Genomic DNA, 19,789 nt, shown 5'->3' on the forward strand with positions numbered 1-19,789 from the left:
TCACACCAGGATACATAAGCTTTCCAGACACTATGATAAATCATTCTGGAAGCTGGCTTCCTTGCCTTGATCAAGGTAGATATGACAGGACCTGAAAGCCCACGATTTTTCAGAACGTGGGATTCAATAGCCCACCCGTCAAATCTAGCATTTGTGAGGCAGGCTGGAACACCGGACCTTGAGCTAACAGGTCTGGGTGTATCGGTAGGGTCCACCGGGAACCCACCATCATCCCTGCTATTTCTGCTTATCAGGTTCTTCTGGACCAAACGGGGGCCACCAGAAGTGCCGACTTCCCTTCTTGCCTGAGTCTGCGAAGGAGCCGTGGCAGTAGCAGAATGGGAGGGAATGCATAAATCGGTGAGAGCCGATGCCACGGAATCACCAACGCATCCGTCCTGCCTGCAAGAGGATCCCAGGCAACCGGTAGGAAGGATTTCCCCTTCTGTAGGTTTTCGGGTATGAGCCATCAACTGAGGCTCTGACGCATCGCATGCGATAGGTGCATTGGAAAGTTTAATGCCTGCACCTTCCTGTTCCAGGTCAACAGAATACTGTGTTACAACAGTTCTGCTTGGACCTGCGCATAGGGAACTGCTTCGAATGAAGCCACCATCTTCCCCTGCAGCCTTATACAAAGGCGGACAGAAAGACCCTTCTTGGCCCTGACTGTCAGAATCAGCTCCCTTAGAGCAGTGATCTTTGCCTGCAGACACTTCAGTTAAGCAGGAAAACTGGGCACATATAGGCCTGCATCTCTGATGCCTATTGATATCAGAAATTCTCCCTGCAGGACGGAGATTACTGTCTGAATTGATTCCAAACGAAAGGACTGCATCCTTGGGAATCGTTTCAGATCTCTCAAATCCAAAATGGGTCTGTCGTCCCCATTTGGTTTTCGGACCATAGAAAGATTGGAACAAAGTCTCAATCCTTGATCCTTTGTGGGAACCCCCACAATGACCTCTTGCGACAAAAGTCGCTTTATCGCTAGAAGGAGCGACTGCTTCTCTTCTGGCTTTCTGGGAACACCTGATCTGAGGAAACGAGGAGAGGGACATTCTTGGAACTCCAGTCTGTACCCTAAGGTTACCGTGGAGATCACCCATCTGTCCTGGAAGTCCTTCTGCCAGGGCCCTGAGAGCTGCAGCAGTCTTTCCCCCCACTCGAGCAAGCGGGGCGCCCCTTCATGAAGAGGTCTTAGTGTCTTGCTTAGAAGACCTTTTCCCCCAGGATTTCTTGTGTCCCTGGGGTTGACTCTTGTTTCTTGCCCCATACGGAGGAGACCCTCGTGACTGCCTGGAGGCTGATGCCCCTGGCGCTGGGGAAAGAGTCCGTTTAAAAGAGGGACGCTTACTCTTCTTCTTATCAGGTAAGAGAGTGCTTTTCCCACAGGAGATCATCTTGATATAATTATCCAAGTCCTCTCCAAACAACCTTTCACCACGGAAGGGAAACCCAGCCAGTAGCTTCTTACATGGTGCTTCGGCTGACCAGTTTTTCAACCATAAGATTCTACGTATATGCACCAACCCAAGCAAGAGGCGAGAGGTTTGCACGATAGAATCTCTAATGGCATCAACAGCATAACATAAAGCCGCAGGAAGGTTAGCAAACCCCTGGGCCTGCTGTTCAGGTAATACTTTGATGACCTGTTTAACATGGTCTCTTAAGTATTGACAGACTCCAATCGCTGCTACTGCAGGTTGGGCCACTGATCCTGCTAAAGAGAACACATCTTTCAATAAGAAGTCCATCTTTTTATCCACAGGATCTTTGAGCATCTGAGCGTTGTCTACAGGACAAGTCAGATTACTATTTACAGAGGAAATGGCCGCATCAATGGCCGGTATTCCCCACCTCTTAATAAACTTTTCTTCCATAGGATAAAGTGTAGAAAACTTTTTCGGCGGAAGAAATCGCTTATCTGGGTGATCCCACTCAGAATAAAGCAGCTTTTCAAGTAAATTATGAACAGGAAAAGCATGTGCTGCTTGGAAAGGTTTCAGTGACCCCAAAGCAGAAGAGGTTTCTGTAGTAGTTTCAGGTAGGGACAACTTAAATGTGGAGCGGACCAATCCAGTGAGGATCTGCACTAAGACTTTCTCCTCTTGGGAAGTCGCAGAGGGTCGCTCTCCACCTGAATCCTCCGAAGAGGAATCATCTGTCCCATCCCGATCCTCTGAAAGGGATTCATCTCCTTTATCCCAGAGCTCCTCTGACTGAGGGTCTTAGGAAGCAGAGGAAGGCCTTGTGCGTTTTCTTTCACTGCGTGAAGATGTAATCGCGGCCATTAGCTTTTTCTCTAATCCAGAAATGGTTGAGGAAAAAACTTCTTGTGTAATGTACACAGGGGCTGAAGTGCCGGCAGCAGATGTAGCCCCTAACCCCAATGGCTCTCCCTGTCCAGCTGCCCCTGGTCCCTCAGGAGGGGATGGTGTAGCAGACAGGGGGTCCTCAGAACCTGAACGAGACCCCCTAGTGCCTCTGGTTCTTGGGGTGCTTGAACCTCTTCTACCCATAGTGCAAAGCAACAAGGTGTGAGGTATCAAAAGCGAACACTGACTGCTGAGCGATGTAGTCTGGCTAAAAGCCTTGCTACCAAATGCCCAGTCCGGTGTTCTTTAGTAAATGCAGCCTAGGGGAATGCCTGTGTCCCACCTTACATGCGACTGTCAGCTCTGTGTCTCTCCAAAGCTCAGAGCACCTGTACAGTGTGCTTTAAATGGCCATGCTTTCTGGCACTGTGGGCGTCTGGGCACGCTGACGCTGTGCTGACGCCCCGCCCCCCCTTCCCCCCCTCGTTTTTGAAAAACGAGCGCTTCCCGCGCGAGCCGACCCTTTCTGACAAGCCTGAAGGGAGGCTGGGGTTGGGGGAATAAGGAGGAGGCCGGCAGTGATGGGCCCTGCATCGCAATGCGGCTTCGGTGGCGGCGGCGGCAGCGGCTGTGACAGTGCGGTCTCACCCGCCTTACAGCATACCTGAGCCTTTCCCTAGCCTGGGGGGACCATCCCAGCAGAGAAAACCCCCCACCATCTACCTTTGGAGCTGGAGGAAGAGCTAATGCAGCGGACGCTGAGACAGATCAAACATGAAAAGGTTTGTGCTCTTGGCAGCCCCCGGTGGTCACAATAGGCACAGCATGCATTCACCTTAAAGGAGAAAAGCCACTAGAACTCAAAAATTCTGTGGAATCTCCTCTTACCTTATCCAGGCCGCAGGGTTCAGTTTACACAGACCCAGCCTTCGCCTCTCACGGTGGGCTCCGTTTGTGGAAAAACCGTCAGAGACTGGGGCCCCCATCAGTAGGGGGATCCTTCAGTTCTGGGCCTGTAAAGCACCTCGCCAGAAATTAGGAAGTTTAAAGCCATTTTCTGATCCGCGGGTCCAGCTCTCTAAAAAGAGAAGCGTTACAGGTAAAACCTCGTTTCTTCGGACACGAGGCCCGGGTACCATCCAATTCGGCCATGAAAAGACACTTTGAATGGATCCGGTCGCCTGGCTTGCCCCAGTATAGGATCTTAGAATATTCCTTTTGGAGCTTCAGCACAGGACATCTTTACACGTCCATCACCTAAGACACTGGTGTAAAAACTGAGGTATCCCTGGAAGGGGAGGGGTTATATAGGGGGTTGAACTTCCTGATTAGGGTGTGACCAGTGTCCAATACCTAGTGATACCCTATAACCCATCAGTAATTACTGTGGCTCTGTGTCCCGTGATGTCCGAGAAAAGAAATCTCCATAGGCGACGCTTTAAATTTAATTTATGGTTACCAGGTTAGAGTTACAGAGGAGGTCTAGCGCTAGAATTATTGCTCTCGCTCTGACGATCGCGGCGATACCTCACATGTGTGATTTGAACACTGTTTACATATGCGGACGTGACTTCCGTATGCTTTGCTGCGCGAGCTCGCGGGGACGAGGGCGCTTTAAAAAAAACATTTTTTTTCTTATTTATTTTTATATGAATAAATTGTGTTTAAAAAAAAAAAAAAAAATTGATCACTTTTATTGCTGTCACAAGGAATGTAAACATCAGTAGTTGACAGTAATAGGTGGTGACAGGTACTCTTTATAAAAGACCCCTGATCCCTCCTTTGCACTTCAAAGTATTCAGATCGCTGAAAACGGCAATTCTGAATACTGTGTATTTTTTTTAAACCGGCGCCATTGGCAGCCGAGTAAATGGGAAGTGACGTCATGACGTCGCTTCCGTGTTTACGATTAGGAGGCTGGCACGAAGCCGCTCACGGCTTCATTCCAGACTGTTACTAGCCGCCGGAGGCGGCCGATTGGTCATTGGACCTCCCGATGGAACGGGAGACATGGTAAGAGCGGCGGGAGGGGGGGGGGCGTCCCCTCCCACTCCTCCGGTATAACAGCCGAGCGGCTTAGTACGCACATCTGCGTATGCTCGGTGGGAAGGGGTTAAAAAACAGGGAGATCTGTTGTGTATTAAGGGACAAAAAGAAGGACAGAGCACCTTGTCCTTGCAAAGTATGAAATAGTTTTTTTCAATATTGCTCTTCAAGACCCCTTTCACACCAAGCCGCTTCAAAAAACTCCATAAAACGCCTTAGTGTTATTACCGCGTTTTTACAGCGTTTTAGGGGCATTAGCGGTAAAATTAAAGCAACGCTGCAGGCGTTTTAACAGCGTTTTTTCAAGCAGTATTGAAGCATATGTTATTGATGTTATCTTTTTGCTTGCATGTTTATCCCTTGTGAGATCATGTAAAACAAGCAGTGTCTTGTAAAGTAACAAGCAGTGTCTTATTTTACTTCAAATCTTCATTTTTCTGGAATTAATTCTTTTTTTTGGCACTTTAATTTAGTTTTTTTGGCACTTTGATGGTCTGTTTAATCATTCTCACCTTCCCACAAGTTCAGTCCTGTTGTTGTAGATGCTCTCTTTTCTGCTTGCATGTTTACCTTTTTGTGAGATCATGTGACTTTTCTACAGCTCAGGGCGGATTATAGGTGCTATTCAGGCGTTTTTACAGCGTTTTCAATTCATTTCAATGGAGAGGGGCGTTTTTGAAGCGCTTTTTTCAACGCCCAAAGGTTACTTTCACACTGAGGCGTGCGGGCGCTGGTGGTACAGTGGCGCTAAATATAGCGCCGCTTTACTGTCGTTTTAGCGGCGCTAGCGAGGCGGTTTTAACATGGCTGCAAAGCGCCGCTGCAGCTGCATTTTGCGGGCGGGTTTGCAGCGCTGCCCCATTGTTTTCAATGGGAAGGGGCGCTTTAAGAGCGGTAAATACACCGCTTCTAATGCGCTCCAAAGATGCGGCTTGCAGGACTTTTTTGACCGCCCTGCCCTCGGGGCTTTCACACTGGAGTGCATTGAGCAGCTCTTTCGGGGCGCTTTGCAGGCACTAATTTTAGCACTTTAGCGCCTGCAAAGCCCCTCAGTGTGAAAAGAGCCAAAAGCTGCTTCAAAGATGCTGCTTGCAAGACTTTTCTCAACGCCCCGCCAGCGCAACGCCTCAGTGTGAAAGGGTCCATTGAGATGCATGGTGAGCATTTTATGAGCATTTAATGAGCGTTTTAATAGCGTTATTTTTAGCGCTAAAAGCTGCAAAAACGCCTTGGTGTGAAAGGGGTCTAAAGGTACTCACAAAAGTGCAGTTATCAATTGTTTATAAAATCCGCAGGGGGGGGCTGAGCACCAATAACCTCAGGCCACTCACAGAACGGGCATTAAAGCCCAATCACTGACCACAGCCAGTAATTCATAATATAGCTGAATACATTTTCAGGGGCCCCCGAAAATGAGAAATTGAGCTGTTCAACCTATTGTGGATTTTACAAGTGATTGATTACTGCACTTTTGTGAGTACCTTTTAATAGCAATTTTAAATAGTTTAGAAGAGCAGAAAGATATATTGGTGGGCTCAAGACTTTATAGGCACAATAATGAGGGTAATATATAGTTAAAATGTTATTTTATTTCGAAATTATTACATAAAAAAAGGGGGAAAGGAAGATATAAAAACCAATCACAGTTTACAAATTATGCACTCCATACACATTTGGTTGGTTGGTGAAAAAAGATACACAAAACTTATGAAACCAACAAGAGACATGCAGCTTATTGATCTATATAGTTACAGTACATTTTGTTGAACCAAGCGTTATGTGATGGTGGCAATCAATTTCTGTATGAGCTCGACATGTTGCGCGCCGCATGCGCTTCTTCAGGAGCACAGAATTAGGGTACCTGATAGATTTATAACTATGCTTAGGAAGAGAGAGGGGGTAAAAACAAAACCACAGCAATCTCCTTAATCACTATCCTTACCATAAGTCGCTTGCGGCCGGACGGCTGTGCGGCTTTTCACCACCAACTTCTCCACTTACGAGTTAGATGCTATATATCCAGACTCAGCAGGATTGGGGCTCAGATTGAATAGCTTCCCAAGGAATAAAAGTCTTTATGCACTTTGATGCAACTTCCATGTTTGCCTCTGATTATTACATATCCTCTTCCATCAAACAATTACCGCTGAAAGTGCTGGGAATTACTACCACTGATTAAGGAGATTGCTGTGGTTTTGTTTTTACCCCCTCTCTCTTCCTAAGCATAGTTATAAATCTATCAGGTACCCTAATTCTGTGCTCCTGAAGAAGCGCATGCGGCGCGCAACATGTCGAGCTCATACAGAAATTGATTGCCACCATCACATAACGCTTGGTTCAACAAAATGTACTGTAACTATATAGATCAATAAGCTGCATGTCTCTTGTTGGTTTCATAAGTTTTGTGTATCTTTTTTCACCAACCAACCAAATGTGTATGGAGTGCATAATTTGTAAACTGTGATTGGTTTTTATATCTTCCTTTCCCCCTTTTTTTATGTAATAATTTCGAAATAAAATAACATTTTAACTATATATTACCCTCATTATTGTGCCTATAAAGTCTTGAGCCCACCAATATATCTTTCTGCTCTTCTAAACTATTGTATATAAGACGTGGCACCTGTAACTTATCCCGTATCCGCATGACCACTATGCAATGATACGATTATAATCTAATAAAGCAATTTTAAATAAACTAATTTGAGTTTCATGAGGACAAGGTGCTCTATCCTTTCGTCTCGTGTACTGTAATATACACAAAGAATCCCTGATCATATACAAAAGAAGATGCAGTCATGGTGTGATGGGAATTTTCATCACATTAGAGGGTGTGCAGGCACATTAGTGTGGATTTCCACTTTTAGAACAAAAGTTATACTTATGCAGCGTACACACGGTCGGACTTTTCGACCGACGCCGACGGACCAAATCCGGCTGACAATCCGATCGTGTGTGGGCTTCACCGGACCTTCAGCGGACTTTTCCAGTTGCAAATCTGACAGACTTTAGATTTGGAACAGGCTTCAAATCTTTACATCGTAACTCCGCCGGACCCAGAAATCCGCTCGTCTGTATGCTAGTCCGACGGACAAAAACTGACACTAGGGCAGCTATTGGCTACTGGCTATCAACTTCCTTATTTTAGTCCGGTGTACGTCATCACGTATGAATCCATCGGACTTTGGTATGATTGTGTGTAGGCAAGTCCGTTCGTTAGAAAGTCCGCCGCAAGTCCGCCAAAAGCCAGAGAAAACAAAACATTTTGAAGTCACACTTATTCACACAGGCATAATGAGCTGTACACCCATGCAAAATGGCTGTTGACATCCACGTGGGATGCACAGGGGCCCCCTGCAGGCAGCCTGTTGAAAACAATGCACAGACCTGCGTGAGTGTCCAAGTGTCATCCTGGAGTGTACATCAGTGTGGGTCCAATGCACAGATCAGAATGCAAACCTCCAAGAAAAGAGACTCACCATGCTCAACCTAGGAAGATCAAATATCAGTGTGCAAACTACGTTGCTTCGGCTGAAGCTCCTGTAATACCCCCAAACAAACTTTATGTAAAAGCCGACACTCGTCCACAGGCTGTACAATCCTCTTTATTGGATCACAAGGTAAGGTTCACAGATAAAAACAGTACTGACACATTTCAGCCAAGAATGGCTTTATTCATAGGCAAGCTATAGCTAACCATAGCTATGACTAAATCCATTCTCGGGTGAAACGCGTCAGTTTGTTTTTAATCTCTGAATCTTACCCTGTGTCCTAATAAAAAGGATTGTACAGCCTGTGGATGAGTGCCGGCTTTTACATAGGGATCAGAAGGAAATCTGTCCATGTTCTGATCTGTGCATCAGACCCACAGGGATGTACACTCCGGGATATGCTTAGAGATCTGTGCAGCTGGCCTTCTATGCTGAGTCATTAGTTTCTAAGTACCTTCTGTTCTACTTAAAGAGGACGTAAACCCCAATGAGTTTTACTTCCTCTTTTGATCCTCGCAAGGCCTGCAAATGAAAAGCATAATGGGCTAGTACACATCGCATACTAGCCCATTATACGACACTTACCTGCAAATGAAGCTCCTGAGCAGGCCGCGTCCATCTTCGCCCCTCTTCCTTCTGGGGCCACGGACTCCAGCTCTGTGACTGGCCGGAGTTGCGTGACGTCACTCCCGCGCGAGCCGCAGTCATGGCACACGCTGGAGGAAGAAACGGCACGGTTGTCCGTTTCTTCACAGCGCATGCGCTGATGACAACATCGGAGCACTACAAGTGAAATATCTCCTAAACGGCGCATGTTTAGGAAATATTTCCACTACCTATAGGTAAGCCTAGAATAAGCCTAGAATAGGTAAAAATCCACAAAAAGGGTTTACAACCTACATTCATGTGCTGGGCCTCTCTCATGCCACTGTAATGTGTGCGCTCTCCGCTGGACTACACGCTAATATGAAGCCACAGACACACCACGGAGAAGCTGCTGGGTAAAAGGACGTCTTCTTCACCCACTGGATTTTAATTGACAGCTAGCTCTTTATACTTTTTTTTTTTTTTTGAAGGAGTGCAGCTGGCCGCACAAAGCACATTGCAAAGAACCACTGTAACAATATGGCCAATAAAGTTTATTGAAATATATATTGCTGTAAAAAAAAAAAAAATGCTGCTGCATACAAGTGGTCAAGGGACATGTAGTCCCATCATCAGTGCTTAAAGCGTAACTCCACTTTTGTTGAGAAAAAAAACATTCCCCTCTGGGTGATCTCTGTACATTACAAGGATTTTAACAAACTTTGTTGTAGATTCCAACCTTTTGTTATTCTGAAGAAATCCATGTATGTTTGTCTGTGCTCATGTTCTTATTGAGTCTAATGGGAGTGGTTTCATAATTATCAAACAGCTGTGGCACCTGCAGAGCTCTAATGAGGAAAACTGTAGGGTCTGCATCCCTTAAGGCCTGGTTCACACCTATGCATTTTTTTAGTGTGTTTTCAGGTTTGCAGAAGAACATTACAGTCCATTTAACGTGGTTTCCTATAGATGTGGTTCACATCTGTGCATTTTATGGAAAGGGCCAGGGACTTTTTTCTGGTTTTGGGTTCCATAGACATCAATTGCGTGTATTGAAAAACGCAAAATGCACCTGCAATTTGCAAACTGCAACCTGCGTAGCGTGAACCTGGCCTTAGATGTAATTTCCTATTGGGAGTATCACACCAAAAATGATATCTTTGTTGCAGGAGATGCCTGAAATCTGACTTGTATCTTAATGCAGACCAGTGGCGGCTGGTGCTCAAAATTTTTGGGGGGGGTGCAAACAAACTGAAAATACTGAAACCCCCCCCCCATCAAATGCAGCCACTTGTGTCCATCATATGCAGCCACTTGTGCCCATCAAATGCAGCCACTTGTGCCCATCAAATGCAGCCACTTTATGCAGCCACTTGTGCCCATCAAATCCAGCCACTTGTGCCCATCAAATTATTTTTTTTTTTCTCACAAAAGTGGAGATAACCTTTAAGCTAAAGATTGTGTTTGAGCCCCCCTGCCAGATGTTTGGTGAGCTACTGAGACAGGTGAAAAGTTTAAAAGTGATCTGGAGAAAAAAACAATTATGGAGCACAGTAAATGTATTTAAATATAAATTTGTTTTTGAGACTTTCTGGATTTGCCCATTGGTCAATATCTAAAGGCCCAACTGTGTACTTCAATGAACGGAAGAGAAATTGACTTTTTTCAATGGATTATTTGACCCCTTTGCGCCGACCGTACGCAAATTTGTGTTAATGGCTTGAAGGGGTTAAACTGGAGTGATGCCTACAGCTACAGCTGCTGATTTTGGCGATCTGAATACTTTTAAGTGCAAAGGAGTACTCCATAAAGAGTACCTGTCGTGCCCGCAAATGTAAACGGTGTTCGAATCACACATGTGAAGTATCACCGCGATCGTCAGAGTGTGAGCAATAATTCTAGCAAAATACCTCCTCTGTAACTCTAACCTGGTAACCGTTACATTTTTTTAAAGTGTCGCCTATGGAGATTTTTAGGTACCATAGTTTGTCGCCATTCCACAAGTGTGTGCAATTTCAAAGCATGAGTGGGCGCAATTTTAAAGCATGACATGTTTGGTATCTATTTACTCGGCGTAACATCATCTTTCACATTATACCAAAAAATTGGGCTAACTTTACTGTTTAGTTTTTTTTTTTTTAATTCATGAAAGTGTCCTTTTTCCCCAAAAATTGAGTTTGAAAGACCACTGCGCAAATACCGTGTGACATAAAATATTGCAACGATCGCCATTTTATTCTCTAGGGTCTCTTCTAAAAAAAACTATATATAATGTTTGGGGGTTCTATTTTCTAGCAAAAAATACAGATTTCAAATTTTAAGCAACAAATGTCAGAAAAAGGCTTAGGCATGAAAGGGTTAATACTACTTTGAATGGAACCTCTATATCGTTTCTTTTACTTCTGGAGTGCTTTGAAGCCATGAGTGGTGTTTCGTCAAACTGATTAGTAAGCTCTGCACTGCAACTGTGAGCGCATACAAGTAACAGCAGGTTGTATTTACTCCATTCCATTCCAGTATGTAGTCATACATACTGGACATAATTAGAAGATATTACCTGTCTCTTCTATTATAACTTCTGCTGTCACATCCTTGTCGGGCATACCCAGTACAAACCGTAGCTCCATTGACCGTTCCACTAATTTATCTATGGCGTCCCTCCATAGCTGAAGACTGAAAACAGAAGTGTAAAAATATACAGACTGAGATAAGAAAATCATTCCTGATATAAAAGTGATGCTACTGACAATCAAAAACTACCGTTTATGGCCTGGTGAGATCAGGGCTGGTGCAAGAATTTTTGACACCCTAGGCGAAACCTCATTTTGTCGCCCCCCTTGGCTCCACCCCCTCTGCCCTGCCCATGTGTACCCCACCTTTTTAATGAAGCGCCCATCAAATGCAGCCTCACCAGTGTCCACCAATGCAGCCTCACCAGTGCCCATCAATGCAACCTCACCAGTGCCCATAAAAGAATGTTTGCTTGCTTCCACTTAGGGACACAGACACAGTCCTCGGCCGCCGCTGCGCTTCTGACACTATGTGAATGGAGCGGCGGTTGCCTGCTGATGCTGAGACTTAGTTGCTTGCTGCAGAGAGAAGATAGTAGGAACACCAGTGGCCGGGCACCCTAAGCAGCAGTGCACCCTAGGTGGCTGCCTAGTTTGCCTAGTGGTAGCACCGGCCCTGGGTGAGATGGGACCTTATACACTAGAATGTAGATCGGTTCTGCTTATTGCTCCTCTGCATGTTACTCTATATTTGTAGGAATATAAACAACTGCATGATCCCATAACTGTGCGCACTGACATAACAGAATACTTGCTGCAGCTAGATGATAACTGACAGCCATTGTTATAATAGATTGGAAGACAAATGCAAGCTGATGAGTTGTTTTTAAGGTGAATAGTTTGAAAAAGAAATAAAATGACAATGTAGAAATGGGTCAGGTAACCTGTCAGAATAAAGTGACAGGTCTTCATCCAATGATAGTGTTTTTTCTGCTGCATGAAGCAGAGAGAACTAAGTGACCTACCACAGGCTCCATTCCTCTGCCTGCATTTTATGAGTGGGCTGTAAAATGCAGGTTGCTGTACTGAGTAATACTGTGGAGTATAGCAGAAAGCAAACAGCAAAATCTGCAAGGAGTCTAAATCAGCCCTAAAGCTCTACCTCATGTCAGTAGGGCAGTGTACGGTGTCAGTATTTTTTTTTATTTTAATATTTAATTTTTTTTTATTTTTCATAATATTATTATTTATTATTTTTAAAAATATTATTTTACAATTGTTTTAAGAGCCTCGTTGGGGGGCTTTGGTGCAATATCAGGCGTTTAAACAGCCCCCCTATGTCTCACTTTTGAGACAGAGAAAGGGACTGAGGACAGAGATTCTCCAGTCCCTTTGTCTCCAGCCTCAGCTGCACGAGCTTCTTCCCCCACTCTCCAACCTGAAACATTCCCCACAGCAGCTGGCAGGAGAGGAGAGGAGAGGAGGAAAGCCAGCAGCGCTGCGGCACGGGGGGCAGGACAGGGGGAATCTGCACCACACAGGGTGATTAGGGTGTACCCAGGCACACCTGGCACACCCTGTGCGCACGCCTATGAACCCCAGTTTGCTTTGTACTTTAGCTTGCAATTTCAGCAGCGACACAGGCAGCAATAAAACTTAAGATCATTTGTAATCCTTCCCCACTCTATCCAAAACTAAGGCTGGTCATTCAATTTGTAAGCAGTCAGGCAGGCCCTTGCACTACATAGTTGAAGGTTAATATAAAAGAAATCGAATAAGAAAATTGTATAATATATGGCCAGCTTAACAAAAAGTATTGGCTTGATATCCTGTTTAGGCGGTTTCACACACACATTACATTTTGCGGCCAGTACAGTGCCTAGCGGAGTTCTGACCTATACTATCCATGCATGTTGCTTCTTGAATAATGATATACAAGCACACCTCAGAAACTTCACAAGCAAACATTAATTACTGACCAAGCTTGCTGCAACAGGTCCACAGGAACCTCCTGAGCCGGTGTGGTCAGTTCACTGACGAGTCTGTTTACATGACAGAGGAAGGTCTCTCGTGGTTCATCCTCAGGGATCATATCTGAAGCCTGACAATGGGGAGGAAAAGAGCACAGCATTAAAACATAATAGTGCCGCCAGACACAAGCTTTAGCCCTCTTCACATTGCAGCGATTTGGCATGCGTTTTGTATGTCAAATCGCATGCTAAATCGGCGGCTATTGCCGGCAATGGCACCGTCTGAATTGGCGCCACACCGATTCCCAAAAGTCGTTTCTGTACTACTTTTAGCGACTTTGGGTTGTGATTTCAATAGACATCGGTGCAGAAACCCGCACAGATGTCGCTGAAATCGCCCCCAAAGTCAGCACTGACTCGCAGGAATGAAAGGGTGCGAGTTCAGTGTGAACCTAGGCTTACAATCAGATTGTAGGATCTTTGTACAATCTGGATATAATTTTAATGGCACGCTGTCACACTACACAGTAGCTAGGAGATTATACAATCAGATTGCAATGTGTGTGTCTAGCTTTCATTTAAAAAAAACAAAAAAAAAACCACAACACAACACCCTATTAGATTGTAAGCTCTTCTGAGCAGGGCACTCTTAATCCTCTTGTATTTTATTGTATTATAACTGTATTGTCTCCCTTTTATATTGTAAAGTGCTGCGTAAACTGTTGGCGCTATATAAATCCTGTATAATAATAATATAATAATAATAATAACATAGGCCTGCTGTTTAAAGCACATGTTCAGTCTCCTGTACCCCAGTTCTCCCCCCCCCCACCCCACCCCACCCCACCTCTTCTGAGCTTCTACTCACACCTATTGTATAAAAATTCCTTATATAAAGTGCATTCCTAGTGTTATCAGACCCCTTTCACTTTTTTCAATGTTGTTATGTTGCCGCCTAATACTACAGTTGTTTAAATTATTTTTTTTCTCATTAATCTACACTCAGTATCCTATAATGACAAAGCAAAAACAGAATTTTAGAAATGTCTGTGAATTTATGTAAAAGAAAAACAGAAATCACATTGGCATAAGTGTTTAGACCCTTTGCAACAACACTCAGCTCAGGTGCCTCCCATTTCTCTTAATCGTTGCTGAGATGTTTCTACACCTTGATTGGAGTCCACACTGTTGAAAATGAAGTTGATTGGACATGATTTGGAAAGGCACACACCTCTCTATAAAAGGCATCACAGCTGACAATGCATACTGTATCAGAGCAAAAGCCATGAGGTCAAAGAAACTGCCTGCAGAGCTCAGAGACAGTTATATTGCAAGGCACAGATCTGGGGAAGGCTACAAAAACTTTTTTCTGCTGCACTGAAGGTTCCAAAGAGCACAGTGGCCACCATAATTCTCAATTGGAAGAAGTTTGGCACAACTAGGACTCTTCCAAGAGCGATTGGGTGAAAAGGGCCTATTCAAGAAACCAATGGTCACTCTGACTGAGCTCCAGAGATCCTGTGTGGACATGGCACACAGTTTAAAAAGGGCAACCATCACTGCAGCCCTCCGTCGATCTGGGCTTTATGAAGGAAGGAAAAATCCTGGACGGACGCACACAGCTGAAAGCATCTTGTATAAAGGTGCCTTCAGCGGTGTGCGGCCGTCCAGGATTTTTCCTTCCTTCCTAATTTGAGCAGAGCCAGCACCTGCAAGATCGAATATAGGGCGGGTGTCTTCAACAGGTCTGGAGCTTTTGAGCTGCAATTTTTCTTCTTTGATCTGGGCTTTATGGCATAGTGGCTAAACAGAAGCCTCTCCTCAGTGCAAAACACAGGAAAGCCCACTTGGAACCTGCAAAAAAAGCACCTGAAGGTCTCTCAGACTGTAGGGACAAGATTCCCTGGTCTCATGAAACCAAAAGTGAACTGTTTGGCCTCAAACGTTATGTCTGGAGGAAACCAGGCACCGCTCATCATCTGCCTAATACCATCCCAACAGTGAAGCATGATGGTGGCAGCATCATGCTGTGGGGGTGTTTTTCTGCAGCAGGAACTGAGAGACAGTTTAGGGTTGAGGGAAAGCTGAATGGAGCAAAGTACAGAGATATCCTCAATGAAAACCCATTCCACAGCCCTCAGGACCGCAGAATTGGCTGAAGGTTTAGCTTCCAACATGGCAACGATCTTAAGCACACAGCCAAGACAACAAAGCAGTGGCTTAGGGACAACTCTGGGAATGTCCTTGAGTGGCCCAGCCAGAGCCCTGACTTAAACCCTATTGAACATCTCTGGAGAGACCTGAAAATGGCTGTCCACCGATGGTCCCCATCCAAGCTGACTGAGCTTGAGAGGATTTGCAAAGAATGACAGAAAATCCCCCCAATTCAAGTATGCAAAGATTGTGGCGTCATACCCAAAAAGATTCAAGGCTGTAATTACTGCCAAAGGTGCTTCAACAAAGTATATATATATATATATATATATATATATATATATGGATGATGGCAAGGTAATTATTTAAATAAAAAAAAAAAACATCTAAGTACCTTTTTCCTAATTGATATCCAGCTGTCACATGACCCAGCTCTTTCCCAGCTTGTCTGCAAGGAAACATAAGCAGGAGGAGCTTCTAGTCCTTTGCTGATGGTCACATGTTCAAATTTAAAAAAAACAGTCTTTGGGATACAGAGTAAAATAAATAAGTAACATCAATAAAATGTTTTAAATTGTCATATAAATATACATTTGAAATCAAATCTTTATTATTTGGGGGAAATAACCTGATGTGGACGTGGATGTGGATTTCTGCCAGTCACAGGCTGTGTCACGCCCCTCCAGCCTGTGCCTTAGATAAAGCCTCCATTGATTTACATATAAAATCTCACCCTGTTGTGTTTAGCTGGTTAGTGGGCATGGAGGAGGAGGGAGGGAGTGGGCTCTTACTTACCACTGTGTATACGCCCCCCATGTGTGACTCTATAGTCACATGGGCTGCTCAGAAGTGATAGGGAAGAAATACTCAGCATTGAAACTCACTGAAAACTGAGCATGTGCAGAGCTGCCACTACAGCAGCAAAATCCCTAGCTAAATTAGGGACAACAAAAGTGGGAGACAGAGAGCAGAAGGATCAACCAGGTTTTTTGCGGAATGCAGAAAAGGAGCCTTATAGTGACTGAGTGAGTATGAAGAGCATGTAATACACCATTTATTGATAGTTTTTTATGATGTGGAATTAGTGACACTTTAAGTACATGTGATATTTCTTTTTTTCTTTTGAAAAAATTCACAGATATTTCTAAAATTCTGTTTTCACTTTGTCATTATGGGGTACTTAGTGTAGCCTCATGGCTTTTGCTCTGATACAGATTGCCTTGTCAGCTGGGAGGCCTTTTTATACTCCAATCAAGGCGTAAAAACATCTCAGCAACAATCAAGAGAAATGAGAAGCACCTCAGCTAAATTTCAAGTGTTGTTGCAAAGGGTCTGAATATGTGCCAATGTGATATTTCAGTTTTTCCTTCTCTAATAAATTCACAGACATTTCTAAAATTCTGTTTTCACCTTGTCATTATGGGGTACTGAGTGTAGATTAACCTCTTGCTGACCAGCGCACGATGATATACGTAGGCATAATGCACCCCCTTTAAATTGCGGCATTGTGGGCATGCACACGCCACAGGCGGGGCGCGCGTGCGCCCGCAGCATGCTCCGTGAGTGTGGCTGTGGGTCCGGCGGGCCTCGATGTTCGCCGGGGGCCCGCATTAGTGTCACGGAGCGGCATGATTGTAAACAAGGCATTTCCCTGTTCTGCCTAGCAACATGACAGAGATCTACTGCTCCCTGTCATCGGGAGCAGTGATCTCTGTCATGTTCTAGTGAAATAATTCCCCCTACAGTTAGAATCACTCCCTAGGGCACACTTAACCCCTTGATCGCCCCCTAGTGTTTAACCCCTTCCCTGCCAGTGTAATTTACATAGCACTGATCACTGTATAAAAGACAATGGTCCCAAAATAGTGTCAAAAGTGTCCGATATAATGTCACAGTCACGATAAAAAAAAAGCAGATCGCTGTCATTACTAATTAAAAAAAAATTATAATAAAAATGCCAAAAATCTATCCCCTATTTTGTAGACACTATAACTTTTGCGCAAACCAATATCAATATACGCTTATTGCGTTTTTTCTTTAACAAAAATATGTAGAAGAATACATATTGGCCTAAACTGAGAAAGAAATAATTTTTTTTTCATATATATATATTTCGGGGATATTTATTATAGCAAAAAGTAAAAAATATTGCTTTTTTTTCAAAATTGTTGCTCTTTTTTTGTTTATAGCGCAAAAAATAAAAACCACAGAGGTGATCAAATGCCACCAAAAGAAAGCTCTACTTGTGGGAAAAAAAGGACATCAATTTTGTTTGGGTGCAATGTCGCACGACCGCGCAATTGTAAGTTAAAACGACGCAGTGCCGTAACGCAAAAAGTGCTCTGGTAAGGAAGGGGGTAAATCCTTCCAGGGCTGAAGTGGTTAATCAGAAAAAAAATGATTTTTAACAACTGTAGTATACGGCTGCAACATAACAACATTGAAAAAAGTGAAGGGGGTCTGAATCCTGAAAGCACTTTATATACTTTGAATCCAGCTGTCATCCTGCTGGTCCGATGACATCCCTCTTCTTCCTCTTCTTGCCCAGCAGCAGTGGGTGATGAAGGGCACTCATATGTGTGAACGGTGATCTCGCAATGTGACAAGCATGACAGTCTGGGCTTGCAGAAAGGGCTTAAATGACGCCAACTGTCATTCAACCCAGAAGAAGGCTAAGCATACTTTCACAATATGGCAAGATCTGCCGCCATTCCCCGCGCTACTGTTCTGCTTTATTTGTGATGTGGTGGCTTTCCAATACTTAATGTATAAAAAAAAAAATGCATGTTCCAACTCCGTTTAAATGTGCAATTTGTATACTGACAGTATAAAGTATTTAGTAGGGCGTCAAAAAGCCATGTTTTTGGGCATTCAGGCGTTTTCTTTACTGATTGAATGCAGCCTATTGCTTTAAATTAGCCTGTATATGCAGGCGCCTGCATACCAGTAAACTAGTGCCATGTTTACATAAGTAAAAAAAAGAAATTACAAAAATCTGCATTATGCCTGGTACACACGATGAGATTATCGGACGAATGATCGTCCAGGTTTTTTTGCATGCTAATCTCAGATCAAACCTGAAGAATTTACTAAAGTCACAAATTCTCGTACGACAGAATAAAAATCTGGAAGTGATGTATTGTGTTGTGGTGTATTTGTATTGCATTTTCGAACAACAACTGTACTGACTAAACAAAAATCGTACGATCTGGCATCGCACGGAAAAAAATTTGTGCATGTGCGATCGGATAATATCGGATGAACTGTTATGATCATCTCTCAAAAGCTGTGTACTAACGATCCGATTATCATACGATCGTTCTGAAAGCGGTATTTTTCATGCGATTTCCTGATTGTGTGTATGGAGCTTAATGGCCCGTACACATGATCCGAATATTGTACGAAAACTGTCGTCCGAGGAAGAATGGTACTATTTTCAGATCATGTGTACACTACTTTCGATGGCCGATCACGACAGTTCATCCAATATTATTCGATTGGACAAGCACGAAAATTTTCCTCGTACGATTCCAGATCGTACGATTTTCGTTTAGTCAGTATAGTTGTCATCCGAAAATACAATACAAATACATTAAATCACATGACATCACTTCCGATTTTTTATTCTGTCGTACGAGAATTTTCGTGACTTTATTTACCTATTCAATTTCTACTTGCGACCATTAAGCGAAAAAGGTCGTACGTTCTGTCGTACGATATTCGGATCGTGTGTACGGGCCATTAGGCTGGGTTCACTACCGGCTCTCAATGGAGCCAGTTCACATATGTCCTAGGCAACCACGATCTGGATTGAAAAAGGGTCTGGTGTGTCTTTGGGTCTGACCCGAGCCTGAATCGCGGTACAGGAACGCATCGGATCCTAGGCACGAACCCACGGCTGCACATGTGTGAACCCGGCCTTACTGGTTAAGTGTTTTACATGCAAATGCGCAAAAATATGTATGTAATTCACACCTCAAAAAAGCAAAAGGTTTTGCCTGGATCAACTGAATTTAATTAATCAATAATTGGCCGTTTTTGCAGGTGAGTATAAATCTATCATGCAGACATAAGTCTGAATGCAGTTCAAGTTGCCCTATTATCATATAAGAAAAAACAGAGAGAAGGTTCTCTAAAGAGGGTCAACAAAGAACACTTTTGAAAATACAAACCAGCTTTATTAGTTACCATTAGTTGTAATTCACACCTCGCCTATATTTTTTTTAGCACTGTTATGCCCCGTACACACGATCGCACATTCCGACAACAAAATCCATCGGATTTTTTCCGACAGATGTTGGCTCAAACTTGTCTTGCATACACACGGTCACACAAAGTTGGTGGGAAATTCCGAACATCAAGAACGCGGTGACGTACAACACGTACGACGAGCCGAGAAAAATGAAGTTCAATAGCCAGTGCTGCTCTTCTGCTTGATTCTGAGCATGCGTGGCACTTTGTGCGTCGGAATTGTCTACATACGATCGGAATTTACGCAAACGGATTTTGTTGTCGGAAAATTTTAGATCCAGCTCTCAAACTTTGTGTGTCGGAAATTCCGATGGAAAAAGTCCAATGGAGCCCACACACACGGTCGGAATTTCCAACAACAAGCTCCGATATGCATATTTTCCGTCAGAAATTCTGACCGTGTGTACAGGGCATTAGAAGAATCTTTACATGCACAAGCGTGTACATGCGTGTAAACACACACA

The 19,789-nt window shown here is 43.9% G+C and overlaps 1 protein-coding gene across 4 annotated transcripts in view; it reads right to left on the bottom strand.

The window, feature by feature from the left end:
* The window catches only part of MYCBPAP (MYCBP associated protein), a 114,505-nt gene that overhangs the window by 18,748 nt on the left and 75,968 nt on the right, over positions 1 to 19,789 (bottom strand). For all 4 annotated transcript variants that reach the window (XM_073606667.1, XM_073606666.1, XM_073606668.1 and 1 more), the window contains 2 exons: positions 12,930 to 13,051; positions 10,998 to 11,113 (listed from right to left, as the gene is read on the bottom strand). In XM_073606667.1, the coding sequence (XP_073462768.1) occupies positions 10,998 to 11,113; positions 12,930 to 13,051 (238 nt within the window). The remainder of the gene's footprint in view (positions 1 to 10,997; positions 11,114 to 12,929; positions 13,052 to 19,789) is intronic.

The sequence above is a fragment of the Aquarana catesbeiana genome, linkage group LG12 (genome assembly GCF_042186555.1).
Source record: "Aquarana catesbeiana isolate 2022-GZ linkage group LG12, ASM4218655v1, whole genome shotgun sequence".
Classification (NCBI taxonomy): Eukaryota; Metazoa; Chordata; class Amphibia; order Anura; family Ranidae; genus Aquarana; species Aquarana catesbeiana.